Source organism: Rosa chinensis, chromosome 7 (assembly GCF_002994745.2).
Source record: "Rosa chinensis cultivar Old Blush chromosome 7, RchiOBHm-V2, whole genome shotgun sequence".
Lineage (NCBI taxonomy): Eukaryota > Viridiplantae > Streptophyta > Magnoliopsida > Rosales > Rosaceae > Rosa > Rosa chinensis.
In genome coordinates this window covers 6,623,584-6,637,889 of record NC_037094.1, presented here as the reverse complement: position 1 = coordinate 6,637,889, position 14,306 = coordinate 6,623,584, and the positions used below count along the sequence as shown (strand labels likewise).

General features: G+C 40.0%; 1 protein-coding gene across 3 annotated transcripts; it reads right to left on the bottom strand.

Moving 5' to 3' along the window:
• Window positions 1-60: 60 nt before the first annotated feature.
• On the bottom strand, window positions 61-3,064 carry LOC112176707 (metal-nicotianamine transporter YSL1). 3 transcript variants are annotated; one of them, XM_024314765.2, is made up of 8 exons: window positions 2,932-3,064; window positions 2,430-2,818; window positions 2,156-2,328; window positions 1,967-2,061; window positions 1,754-1,888; window positions 1,480-1,669; window positions 1,253-1,364; window positions 61-1,108 (listed from the first exon to the last, which is right to left on the bottom strand). In XM_024314765.2, the coding sequence occupies exons 2-8, from the start codon at window positions 2,791-2,793 to the stop codon at window positions 186-188; spliced, it is 1,992 nt and encodes a 663-aa protein (XP_024170533.1). In that variant the 5' UTR covers window positions 2,794-2,818; window positions 2,932-3,064; the 3' UTR covers window positions 61-185. The 3 variants fall into 3 exon arrangements, with proteins under 3 accessions (XP_024170533.1, XP_024170532.1, XP_024170531.1); XM_024314764.2 differs by having other exon boundaries at window positions 2,430-2,834; window positions 2,932-3,042; XM_024314763.2 differs by having other exon boundaries at window positions 2,430-3,022.
• Between the last annotated feature and the right edge of the window lie 11,242 nt (window positions 3,065-14,306).

The following is a 14,306-nucleotide window of genomic DNA, read 5'->3' as shown; positions in this document are numbered from 1 at the left end:
AAAATGGAAAAGATTTTGATTAATAGTGCTAGGTGGTGGTCAATCACCGACCAAAGTGGATAGTGACAAGGTGAACTTTTATTACTGTCTAGTATGAGATAAAAATTTGATACAATTCGACCCTTCATGTATATCGCTTTAGTGTTGTTGCCGCTTTCTCAGTGACCAAATTTATAAAGCCTACTCTAGGAACCCAAAAATTTCATGCAGATGGGGGGTTTTACTTTGGCCAGAGCAAGAACTGAAGCAGGAAGAGTCCACAGCCCTTCTCCACAAATTAAACCAGAAGCAACAACAGGAACCATCATCCCAGCAATCTTGCTGTCAAGCCTGTGCCATGCAAATACGATAACACTCCCCGTGAACATATCAATGGCAAAGTACGCCCCGACTAGAAATGGCACACCCATGACCATAGGTAGCGGCATCCACTTCCCAATCTTTGGCGGTGAAAAATCTCTAATTAGGTTGACCATCACTGCAAAAGCAAAGAATCCATAACAGAGCTGCACGCAATGCCGAGGCAGAGCCGAGAAGCCTTCAACACCTAGAATTGCCATGTTTCTGTAGATCAAGGCATAAGGAGCTTTGAATTCTCCATTTGGGTTTCCCACGTCAAATGCCTTGTAGAACAAGAGGAAACTGAGAGGAGCTGTTAAACAGCCTATTAGGGTGCCAATGGCTTGGCTCACAAACATTGCTCTAGGAGAGGTGAAAGTTAGATGCGCTGTCTTGAGATCTTGCATCAGATTACAAGCCACGGAACAAACCGATTTTACGACACCACATCCGGCTAGCCCTGCCGCCACGCCGTGTTCTTTCCCTGTTAATGCCGCTAGCAAAAAAAGAGCAACTTTTCCATAATTGTAGGCCATGTTTATGTCAGTAAGACCAGCCCCATAAGCATTGCAGAAGGCAAGGGATGGAGCAAGCATGTAGGCTACGACTACATAATACCATTTGAGTTCGGGGAACATCATGGGGATCGCTATAATAGAAACGATGGAGAAGAAAACATATCCAGCAACTCCAACCCACATTGGAATTTTTTCTCTTATAAATATTTCATTTTGCTTCTCTTCAATGGGATTCAACTTGCCATCCTCATCTGCAGTGAGAAGAATGTATCCATTAGTGTCACTATTTTACTGTGTCTCGATGAGCACCGCTAACAAAGATTCAACTAAATCCCGGTAGGTGAAGAGTTACTAAATCAGTATCAGTAGAGGAAACTCGAAACAATTCATAATACCTGTACGGTTCCTGTTTTTCAATCTTTCATGAATATTAACAATGGTTGACAACATTATCTTGATGAAATTGTAAAGACCATCACCAAGGATTAGAGAAACAGATAGAAATACCTGAGAAAGGGATCGTGGAAAAACAGTTAGTAGATGACTATGAGTAATGAGATGAAAGATAAAAATGAAAAGAAAAAAAATGAAAAAAGTATATAGATAATGAGTGAGACAAGACCTTGTAACCATATAAACTCTTCATATCATGTTCCTCTAAACTCTCAGGGAACCAATTTCCTTTAAGCTGACCAATTAGTGGCCACATTACTCCAAAAGAGAGCACAGCTCCAAGAAGCAAAGACAGGTTCACTAGATGGGAGCATATCATGCCTGCTCCAACAAAAGTCATGCTAAAATCAAAGTAGAATCTGCCATTCAGAAGACAAATTACAAAAGGTCAGTAAGAACAGTAACGCCTAGTACAAGACAGAAAATTACTCGAAAATCCATACGTGTTTTTCCAAGCTTTCAATCCGAATGTGGGGAATTGCGAGAATCCACAGTTTTCTGAGGCCTCATAAAACCACTTGAAAAATCCCCATACGAAGCTGACCGAAAAGTACTTCATGAACCCGTGGACTTGCTTCCTGAAAATGATTATAATACTAGTTGAGGTTTGATTCTAAGAAGCGAAAGTTCGAAAGGAGCTGTCGAAAGATGTTTACTTGGCCATCTTATCTCCTTGAGTATGGAAACCATTGATAAGAACAGCGGTTGCCAAACCACTTGGATAAGTCAATTTCAAGTCCACTATCATTACCTGCATGTGAAGAGATGAAAATTTCATAAATAAAAGAGAAGCTCTCAATTCTTTTTATGATAAGAAATTGAAACAAAAGACTATTGACTATTACCTTCCTAAGAGGAATTAAGACAAAAAGTCCAACAAAGCAAACTAGGAAAAGAAAGCCAGTCATCCAACCAAGCGCAGGTTCCTTTACAGCACTTGCAGAGTTTCCCTCAGTATTTACCCCTGATAACTCATATGTCTTCCTGTTTAATCCCAAGAGATAAGATCCAAATCCACCTGCATGTTTAAGAAATATTAATAAAAAGTGAACCCACATTTATATATCTCCAAATAAGAAGAAAAGAGAAGTGAATTAACTAAAAGAAGATTTCAAATACCTGAAACAGCAATACTATAACATGCAACTGCACATGTTTGTATCATAGTGTTCTCTTGCCTAGTGAAGGGTTTCGATACATATCCAGCTTTCGAGAGCAGGTTTGTCCATGTCCTGATGAACACGAAAGCGAGAAGAGCAGCAGAGACATTGAGGTTAGGAGTAATCCCAGTTGTCAGGTTTAGCTTCATGACTATCACACTGTACACCGTTCCAATCACTGTGCTTGCAATGACTCCCCTTACTGTCAGCTGCTCGGTCCATGCCTCAATTCTCCCCAGTGAACCATCGGATTCAATGGTCTCTTCTTCCACGTCCTCTCTCTCAATCTCCTTCTTTTCCCTTGCTTCCAAGTCCATGTTCATGGCTAGCTCTCACTTTTGTTACTATCTGCACTTTATTTTAACTATTTTGGAGTTGGCTTATGTGCTAAGCAACAGGGAAAACTACAATCAAGACTGGGAAATTAAGACGATCAGAAGGGAATCCATTCCAGATCTCACCTTGGTCTTTGTTATCTATTTTAATCCTTCTCTTCAATCTATACAATTGAAAAGATGAGAATAATTGGTGCCCTGTCTTCTTATTGTAGCCTTCCTTAATATATATATATATATATATATATATATATATAGCCCACAGCTCAGCAAATAATGGTAGACAATATTTCTTGTCACCAGCCTACAAGTTCAAATAACACATAAATTAAAGGGAAAATTTCACAAACAGTACACCAAGTAAAAGCCACTAATAATTCTTATACATAAAGTTCCAAACCAATCATTTCGGTACACGAAATTTGAAACTCGACCCACTATCAGTACACGACGTCAATGACGCCATTAATTTGACACCAAAATGTCTATTATGCCCTCAGTTCTTTTTTTTTTAATAAAACATTTAACAGCGTCATTGACGTCGTGTCTACATAGTGGGTCAGGCTCAAAAGTCCATGTACCAAAATGTTCAGTTTGGAACTTTATGTATAGAAATTATTAGTGGCATTTACTTGGTGTACTGTTTGTAAAATTTTTCCTAAATTAATTACATAAATATTCTCACTGAAAATTCACCTAGTAGTCAAAATATGTCGGATTATATTGTTTAAAATATGTCGGATGATATTGTTTATATATATATCAACCACTTGTAAAAGTAATAACCTGATTATTTTGATCTTCAGAAGTTCTAGGACAGCAGAACTTGGCAGAAAGTGCTTCAAGTTAGGCTATGGCAATGGATGGTGCTTGGAATCGAGGGGAGGATCAGTTAGGTTATGGTGGAGTTTTTCGTGATTTCCATGGGGAGGTTGTCGGTGCTTTTTCATCATCCCTTGACATTCCTAGTTCCATTGCTGCGGAGGTTATGACAATGATCAAGGCAATCGAGCTTGAATGGGTTCGTGATTGGAAGCATATTTGGCTTGAAGTTGACTGGTCCCTAATTCTGAATTTTCTCTGCTCTCCTCAGATAGTACCTTGGCAATTACAGGTGGCATGGAAAAATTGTGTGCATCGCATTTCAATGATGCAATTTCGTTGTTCACATATTTTTCATGAAGGAAACCAGGTGGCTGATGCTTTGGCCAATTTTGGCGCTTCAGGTACGGGCTTTACTTGGTTTGATTCATCTCCAAGCTTCATTAATCAATTTTGTTTAAGAGATAAGTTGGGTCTCCTTAATTTTCATTTTAGATGAGTTTTTTTGTTTTGGAAGGCAGGAAGTTGTCTGTCGTTCCTCTTTCGTAGTACTTTACATCTGGGGAGTGTAAAATATTTACTTGTATTTCTCTTTAATTTTAATAAATCTTTTACCTCGCATTTGCGAGGTTTGCTTCAAAAAAAAAAAAAAAAAAGGATATGGCAATGGATTACATACAATGTTTTATCACAGCTTGTACTATTTATCCAAGAATGGCTAAATCACGGGCATTGGCTTAGCTTGCTGACCTTATCATTAACCCTTCTTCTCTTTGATTCTCTTCCACAACTTGGTTATGATGAATTATTGATGATGATTTCTAAACAAATTATTTCACTTGAAGTGATTAAATTGGACCATTTGAGAAACATTCGTGGGACCTATCACCCCCATCGAGTAGAAAATGATAGCTGCAGAAAAAGAACTCACCCCCATCGAGTAGAAAATGATAGCTGCAGAAAAGAAAAAAAACACTGGTCTGTGTTTCTTGAGTATGTTAAGTGAGTAAAAGTCATTAAGATTCTGTACTGTATTTGATAACTACTATGTCAATCATGGAGGGTATCCCCAGAGAATTCATATGTTGCTCTCTAGTTTCTAGTCTTGTTTGTTTGGTTACTAAAAGTCTGATGAAGAACGTAGAACCATATCAAAATGTCTGATGAAGAACGTAGAACTATATCAAAAACTTGATGTTAGACAATTATATATATTAAGATCTTGCGTCTTTCCGCCTCTTTGTAATAAATTGGATGCCTCAATTTCTATCATGATATTAGAGTAGACTATTCATTTCAATAATTCAATGACGTTATGTGATGAATGTTAATTTAAATTTCTGCATTGTAAAATCTCAACTTTGATCCTTCAACGAACTAAATAGCCTTATCACAAGCCTTAATAAGGCATGATACCACCCATCAAACATCAATCAAAGAAAATTGTCAAATAAGTAGACCATGAAAGACGCACAAGCAATGGTTGTTCTTGGCAATCAATCATAGTCGAAAAAAGAAATGGCGAGTATGAAGAAGCTTAAACCATAAGAAAGATGACAAGTCAATGAGAGTGAGCGGCTGCCTATGCTTGTCCTCTACGTAAAAAGCAACGGCCATGAGGTCTACACACGCCCTTCACTCACCTCACCTTTGGTTTTCGAACCTTTCAGTGATTCCTGCACGTGACTTTGACACCAGAAAAAATGGCACTCGAATATTAAATGATGGAAACCTCAAAACCTATCTATACAGTTAGATACTCTGTCGGTGAGCTGTGACACGTTGGTTTAATCAATGTTAAATAATTTATGTGTTCAAATCTAACTTGCATCATGGCACGAGCGAGATTGAAATATGGCTTCATAATGCTAGATTAAGCTCCATAAATAATGCGGTATTTGAATAATCTCAGCTTATCTATAATCATTAGGTTCTGTTTCCAGCTTTGAAAGCATCTGTGCTTCATCACATCATGAGTATATTTTTGCTCTTTTTAGTAAAAGATCACCATTGGAATATTTTACGGTGGTTGGTCCAGTTGAAACTAGGGAGAGGTAGGTTCAAGTAGACCTGTTGAGATCATTTAAAAGTTTCCAATATAATACTTCAATGGATTCTAATACTTCAATGGATTCCCCCACAATGAAATGTTAATGATGTAAACTCACTAACAGAGGAGAAGCAGTAGGAGGTAGCTATTGCTTAGGGATATGATGTAAACAAGCACAAATCTTATGCCTTGTTTGTGGATTCCTTTCTCATTTCTTTTAACCATCAAACATGCTTACCTTTTGTCTTGACTAGGCAAAATATAGGATGTTTGTGGGCCTTGGAGACATGGCTACATGAATGATATTGCTCTATTTTATTTAATTTTTGTTAATTTTTCTATATATCATTTTTACAGATTATACTTTCAGAGATATTAATCAATCTATTACATTCTGACTTTAAGGTCATCTCATTTGGGATTCTGGGGTTCAAATATGAATATGAGATATTGATACCAAGCTTGAAATGCAAGAAAAAGTTGTGTTTCAAGATGTTGCTAAGAAGTATGAACCTGGGAGAAAATGTTTGTAGTTTGACAATTAAGAATAGATTTTAGGACATGCTTTTGTACATTAACAGAAAAAGTAATTAACCAGAAGCTTAAATCGTAAAGTTAAGGGATAAAGTGTAACTCACTCTCAACAATTTTCTCAATCAACTATCTTCTCATGTCTACAGAGTTCAACTTTAATCCGTTAATTTTTCAAGTCAGGGCTGGTTGTTCCTGACCCTACTAGCCTGAGAACTTCAGGAATTAGGTATTGAAAAAACCTGCCAACCCCAAAATATAGACCACCCACCGTGCCAAAATTTGGCTTCACTTTTCAGTCCATTTCAAATGACAAGAATGATAGCGATCGATCACAAACCTAGTGGAGCATTGAGCTGATCTTTATGAATAGACATGGGCTTGCAAGTCAATCACCCTTGAAGCTCAATTTTTTCTTCTTCTTCCTTCCTTGGCACTGAGAGAATGCTTATCGTCCTTTTTACTTTGAGCTAGACTTTTTCTTGTAATCTAGTAGACTGGTACAGAATCTATGATAACATGGTCCCCTTTTCTCTGCTTTTTTTCGATGTGGGTTTGCTTGCTATCCATGGATATGAAGGAGCAGCATTCTGCACCACTCTTCTTGGTATGCTCTGGTATTCTTCATGTCTCCAATTTCAGAAAGCAAAAGAAGTGACAGGATCGAGTGGGGTTTCAATCCATTAATACCGGCCACAATAACAAGAAAGTGTCATGTTCTTCATGATAAAGCTCCAAACCTACAACCATCAACTGGAGTGTGGAGACGACTTGGACTTGTATTCGGCACAATCCTTCTTCCGTGACAATTTGTGTTTGGTGGGACATTATCGTTGTGTTTGTGTTTTCTAATGTTTGTCGCATAAACTCCTCAACTTGACTGTGTTGAATAACTCGACCCATCTACCGTCCCATGTCTAGGCCTAGCAAACACTTTCTCATATTGTATTGTATATTTATCCTAGCATACGATAATTAACCGTTAAGCTAACATGTTGATGATGTTAAAATAAAAACTGAATCAATAAGTTTCATGTTGAACCTTAAAACTCATTAAAATTTTTAAGAAAATAACTCTTAACTCACAAAATCTTATAAACTTAAGAGTTACATAAGAAACACACAAATTTTTAAGAGGATTATTGTAATTATTCTGATGTAGCACAGGGTTCAGGTTTTATATCCCTCCGTTGCAAAATTTTACTATTAATATAATAAATGGAACTGGGCATGGGGTTGAGCCTCCCAGTTAGGCTGAGTTCCAAATCCAGGTACCTTTTTATTTTTGAAAATTGAGAGTAGGACATGAAATTACAATGAATTAGAGAGATGCATTAAGATTTCTAATATATTAGACAAGAACTTACCCTTATGTTAATGGTTTTTATCATGTTATCAGATTAACACTAAACCGGAGTACCAAACGACTAAAATTTGTGTTCTTATTATGGTGACCCTAAATAAAACCAAACCAATAAACCTCAAACCAAATTTTTTATAATTTCATTTGTATATGTATCGCGTTCTCGTATCAAAGTCTGCAATTATGCCTGATCTAATCACATGCGAATTGAGTTATTATAATTATAACATTATACTATTAATGAATTTATCTCAACCTATTGATAACATTTTTTTTTTTTAGCAAATTACCACTAACTACACTTTTAGTCCAGTATTTACCATTAACAGGCCTATTTTTTATATTTCCCTTGCAGTATTGTTTCTGACCCATGCGCAATGCCCAAACCCCGTGCGGCCTATTACTTGACGAAAATGTCCCTAAACATATTAATAGAGGAAGATAACAATCAATAAAGAGACAGATAAACATAGAAATGGAGAGAGAGAGAGAGAGAGAGAGAGAGAGAGAGAGAGAGATAACAGATCAAGATTGAGATCGAGATCGAAATCGAAATCAATCAAGACGATGAATTTGAAATTCTCATTCAAACTGGAATTTTGAATAGTAAATGAGAGAGAGAGGGAGAAGAGATCTAGATCGATATCTAGATTCGTATTGAGATCGGAGAAGTGACGCGGTGAAGCTGGGCAAAGAAGCAAGGCATCGATGAGATCGGAGAAGCAAGGTGGCGAAGTGAGATGGTGAAGCTAGACGAAGAACCTATTTGTTAATGTTTGGATCCGTGGGGATCTAATTAAGTGAGAGAGAGAGAGAGAGAGAGGGGGAAGACACAAGAAGTATAGTGGTTCGTCTCCCGCTTTAGCAGGAGACTACGTCCACTTGAAAGCTTAACTATGTGTGTTGGGCCTTGCGGCCCAAGAGGTTTACATGAGATTTAATGGGATGGATTCTAAGTGTGAGGAGGGGTCCCTTTTATAGGTAAAGGAACCCCTCCACTTTACATTTTCTTTCATGTGGGATGCTAAACCCACTATTCTAGTCTTTAGAAAACATGCTTGTGAAGGTAACTTGGCAAGGCTGGGAAGGTGACTTCCCGGCGAGGTATTGGCCGCTTCCGACTACCATGACGTAGCTTGGACATCCGGCTACGTGAAGCATGTCTCGGTTGGGCCCCACCCTGGCTTGTGGACCCTCCTAAGAGGGTGTTACTTATGCTTGGTGACATAGAAAATAGCCTTGCTAGTAGAGGTATCTACAAGTCTCCGAAGTCCCCAAGTAAGAGGAGCTTCTTGGTTGGGGAGTTATAAACATAAAGTCATCAAGCATAAGTAACGTCCGGGCGGCGTCTAGCCCCTATTTGTAAGACCCCGGAAATTCGTTATTAATTTCTAATGGTTTCCGGGAATTAATTAAGTGTTCGTTGAGCTATTTCGTGGTTCAAGGGTGGAGCGGAAATTAGTTCGAGCAATTATTCGCTCAGAAAGCTTTGATTTAAGAGTTGACTTTTTATACATTAAGATTCTGTAATAACTTCCTTCACGAATATTGTAGAGCGCGTCGATACGAGTTCGTGGATATGTGGAAAACGAAAATCGGAGTTCGAATGAAGAAGTTATGGCCGTCGGAAAAATTTTTCATTTTGATATATATGGGATTTTTTGGGAAAATATTTCAGAAAATACAAACTTTCCATTTTCAGAAAGTTTTCTCTCTCCTCTCTCCCGACCCCCGTTTCGCCATCTCCCTTCTCCGGCCGATTTCTTCACCGTCCGGCCACCAATTGGCTCGATTCCAAAGGGAATCCTGCTCGCCTCAGTCCCCTCTACACGTCTGTTGTGGTGATTCATTGTGGGAAGCACCGTACACAACGGTACAAGGTCGAGAAGTGGAGTTGCCGACGTTGAAATCGCCCCCGTGGGTTCTCCCTCCTCCGGCCACCATAGCTCTTGATCCTTGAGGGCTTTTCTAGCCCAGAGGACGTAGATGCATCTCCCAAGATGGCTTGCAATGATTCAAAGTGTGGAGGTTGAATTTTGAAGATTGGGATTCTTGGGTTCATCGGTTTTCAAAACTTGCGAGGTAAATTATGGCCAAATGGCTTCCATTCAGACTTTGTGCTAGTTATGAATGTTTCAATTGGAGTTGAGATGAAGAACTTTGGTGTTGGAAGTTTTTCCAAATTCCGACTTTGGGTCGGTGGCGGTGCCGCCACTGTGGTGGTGTTTTCCAGCTGTTTCCGACCACCTCAGAGACAGTTTCTGTTCCTGATTGCGATCTACTCGTCGATACGAGCATTACGATATATAGTTTGTAATTTCTGGAGATGGTATGAGCATGTTAGGGTTTTAGGGTTTTCGATTCGTTTCGGTTTTCGATATGTGAGGATTCGGCCGTTCGATCGACTTGTAGTTTTGATTTATTGATCGTAGAAGTGTTCCGAAGACGTTGGATGGTCTTGGAGTATAATTGTGTCTTGTGAATTGTGTGATTTGTGTTGTATTGAATGTGACCTTGATGTGATTAGGTGATTGACGAAATTGTGTGAGCGGAGTATGGATGATTTTGTGCTTGTCTTGGTTTATGTGAAGACGCAGCAGGATTTGGAGGTGAGTAAATCTCACAGTGTTTCAGTCGATAAATTAGTTATGTTTAATTTAGTAGATTTAATTGTTAGTATGCAAAATCATATTTATCAAAATAAATTATTTGTTTTAAAATATATGAACTTGATCGACAACGGTTCATGGGTAAGTTAAAACAATGTTTTGATATAAATGATTTTTGAGTAGTTAATTTGTAAAACTATAGTTGGTATTAGTGGCATCCCTGAATGGGTGACTACGTATATATATATATTTACGTGATATATATATATATATATATATCTGGATGGTTTTGGCATTGTGATATATAGACTTTTGATGATTTATATTGATAAAAGAGTGATTTGGAGTTGTGGTGTAACAATTGTGAGTCGGAAGGTTTCAGTGGTAAACCTGGGTTTGTTCTGAGGTGACAGGTTACGATTCTGTTAGGCCTCGTTTGGTTCACGGAAGGGAAATCGATTCCCTTGTCTTTCCCGTGGAGAAGGGAAATTAAAGTTCCTGTCAGATTTCATTTCCTGTGTTTGGTAAAGCAGGGAAAGCATCCAAGAAAGATCATTTGATTTCCCTTTCGATGTTTGGTTGGTGCAGGAAAGGAAAGTAAAAATATTTCAATATTTCAATAATACCCTTCTATTTTAAAATAAAAACAACCTGAAATGAATTTTCAACACTACCAAGGGTACTCAAGCAATTAATGTTAGGGTATTATTGTCCAAAATTATTGCAATTAATGCTGGGAAATGGGATGGGAAACTCAATCCCATGAAGTTTGAGTGGAATGAGTTTACCCCCAACTTTCCCCTATGTCAGGAAAGCATTTCCGGACTTTGTGGTTACCAAACAAAGGAAAGGAACAGCTTTCCTTTCCCAAGTCCTCAAATCCGCGAAACAAACGAGGCCTTAGAGTTATCGTCTGTCTGCAGTTGTACTTCTTGGGGGATAACTTGGTGTTATGGCACTCAAGAGTACATGTTTTTAAAAGATAGTTTCGAGTGTTTGGGGTTGATGGGTGATCATCGATTTTAGTGTGAGTTGTTTGACTTCCTTATTGATTTTCCTTCTCATTCTATATGTTGATTTAAATGTAATCTCCTGAACTAAGTTATATGCAGGGATTACTGCCGTTTGTATTGTTTGCTTTAATGTAATCTCTTAAACTAAGTTATATGCAGGGATTACTATCTTTTGTATTGTTTGTTTTAATGTGATCTCCTGAACTAAGTTTCAATGCAGGGATTACTGATTTTGCTTAATTCTTATTGTGGGTACAGTTGTGGGTTGTGATCTGTAGTGATTGGAAAATGAATTGAGAGACAGAGCATGTGGGTTTTTAGTTGGGTTGAAATTATTGAGCATGTTATTGTTTAATTTGAACTTGACGTTTTTCTTGTAATAATTGCATATTGTTTTGTTAGACGAAGATGGTGAAAGCATGTATTTTGTGGAATTAAATATTGTTGCTTTAATCTTCTCACGAGTTGAGAAATTATAAGCATGCGTGACGTGAGTCACTTTATTTGAGTTTACTCATACGAGCTTAAAAAGCTTACCGTGATTGTTTTGTTCAACCCGGTGCACTATTCTATGGTGTAGGGTTTATTGTGCAGGTTAGAATATCGATTAATCGTCGTCGAAGCTGAGGGGTACGTTCGGTAGCGTGGACGTCAAAGGGTAATCTTAGTTTTAAGTCTTCCGCTGTGTAGTGAGTTGTGGTGGGTGTGTTTACTTATTGAATTGTCATTCAGTTTAATTTGTAAACTATCTGTAATGTAATATGTGACTCTAAAGAACGAGTCGGTATTGACATTCTGAGCTCAGTTTGTTTAGTTGCTTAATTAAATGAAAAATTTTCTATGTGTTTTTCTTGTGCTTGTTAAGTTATTGCGTTTCGGATTTGAATTGATTTATTCTAAATTCGGGGCGTGACACTATAAGTCCCCGAACTCCGTAAGCAAGAAGACACTCGTTAACCTACACAACAAAGATGTTAACGTTAGAGATCCGAAGGGTCTCTAGTTACCTTTAGAGAGAGAGAGAGACACACACACTAGAAGTATAGTGGTTCGTCTCCGCCTTAGCAGGAGACTACATCCACTTGAATGTTGTACTATGTGTTTGGGCCTTGCGGCCCAAATGGATTACAAAGTGTGTAATGGGATGTTGAGTAAGTAGGAGGAGAGTTCATTTTATAGGTGAAGGAAGCCATCTCCTCTACATTTTCTTAGATGTGGGATGTAGAAATCACTATTCTAGTCTAAAAAGCATGCTTATGAAGGTGACTTGGCAAGGCCGAGAAGGTGGCTTCCCGGCGAGGCATTTGCCCCTTCCGACTACCGTGGCGTAGCTCGGACATCGGGCTACGGGATGCATGTCTCGGTTGGGCCCCACCATAGCTTGTGGGCCCCCTCAAGAGGGTGTTACTTATGCTTGGTGATGTAGCAAATCCTTCATGCATAGTGAGAGGTATCTACAAAAGATAAAAGCACGCACTTGTAGAATACTTGTTGCATTGGGCAACAAATGTGAGTTGCATTGATATGAATTGTCATATATGAATGTGCGAGGTGCGTGATACATGTTGATGTATACATGTGGATGGCGCCGAGTACGATCGGTTGTGACGTCTAGACTCGAGAGCGCATATGGATTGCATATGAAAAATGTGTGACACACGCAAGGAAAGGAACGAGGTCGAGTTTGACGGGGTTACGCTCGTGAGATGTAAGTTGCATGAGTGCCATGAAAGCAAGCGTTTGTAATTCGTGAACGATGAATAAACGAACACTCGTGTTTGTTTGGTTTTCGCTCATATTAATGGAACGCGAAAAGAATTCGATTTGTTGCAAACGACAAATGGTAGAAGACTTCAATGTTCCATTAAGGTATATTATGTCGAGGGTATATGAGTGTAAATCTTGGGAATGCCGGAAGGCAAGAGCGTGAAAGATAGGGGTGCCTGGAATGCGTGAGCGGGAAGCTCTGGGAGCAGGGAAGACCTGAGCGAAAAGCTAGATGGTACCGGGAAGGCCTGAGCCGGAAGCTCGATGGTTGCAGGGAAGGCCTGAGCGGGAAACTCAGGGGTTGCTGGGAAGGCATGAGTGGGAAGCTCGATAGGTGCCGTGAAGGCATGAGTGGGAAGCTCGATGGGTGCCGAGGAGGCGTGAGCGTTAGAGCTCATGAGCTGGAAGCTTGGCGATTGCTGGGAAGGCATGAGCGCGAAGCTCGATGGGTGACGGGAAGGCATGAGCGTGAAAGCTCGGGGTTGCCGAGAAGGCCTCAGCGAAAAGCTTGATGGTGCCGAGAAGGCATGAGCGGGAAGCTCGATGGTTGCCGGGAAGGTGTGAGCGGGAAGCTAGATGGGTGTCAGGGAGGCGTGAGCGTTAGAGCTCGTGAGCAGGAAGCTTGGGGATTGTCGGGAATGCATGAGCGTGAAGCTCGATGGGTGCCGGGAAGGCATGAGAGTGAAAGCTCGGGGTTGCCGCTGATGCAAGAGCGTGAAAGCACGGCTGTGCCGCTGAGGTAAGAGCGTGAAAGCTCGACTGTACCGCTGAGGCAAGAGCGTGAAAGCTCGGCGGTGACGCTGAGGTAAGAGCTTGAAAGCTCGGGGATGACGCGAAGGTGTGAGCGTGAAAGCTCAGGATGCCGCTGAGAATGTGAAAGCTAGGCGGTGCTGCTGAGGCAAAGAGCGTGAAAGCTCGGCTGTGCCGCTGAGGCAAAGAGGGTGAAAGCTCGGCTGTGCCATTGAGGCAAAGAGGGTGAAATCTCGGCTGTGCCGCTGAGGCAAGAGCGTGAAAAGCTAGGCTGTACCGTTGAGGCAAGAAAGTGAAAGCTCGAGGTTGCTACTGAGGCAAGAGCGTGAAAGCTCAAGGTTGCTGCTGAGCCAAGAGCGTGAAAGCTCGACGGTGCCGCTGAGGCAAGAGAGTGAAAACTCAGTTGTGCCGCTGAGGCAAGAGCTTGAAAGATCGAGGTTGCCGCTGAGGCAAGAGCGTGAAAGCTCGACAATGCCACTGAGGCAAGAGTGTGAAAGCTCGGGGGTACCGCTGAGGAGAGAGTGTTAAAGCTTATGCGGGGAAAGCTCAAATGTGATGCCCTAAGTCGTAAATGTAACCGTTGCTAATTATGCTAT

Coding starts and splice junctions, on each gene's coding strand:
- LOC112176707 (XM_024314765.2), bottom strand. CDS start 2,793: ATGAACATGGACTTGGAAGCAAGGGAAAAGAAGGAGATTGAGAGAGAG. Junction 2,329..2,429: donor TTATAGTATTGCTGTTTCAG/GTATTTGAAATC, acceptor TTAAACATGCAG/GTGGATTTGGATCTTATCTC. Junction 1,365..1,479: donor AGAGTTTATATGGTTACAAG/GTCTTGTCTCAC, acceptor TCCCTTTCTCAG/GTATTTCTATCTGTTTCTCT.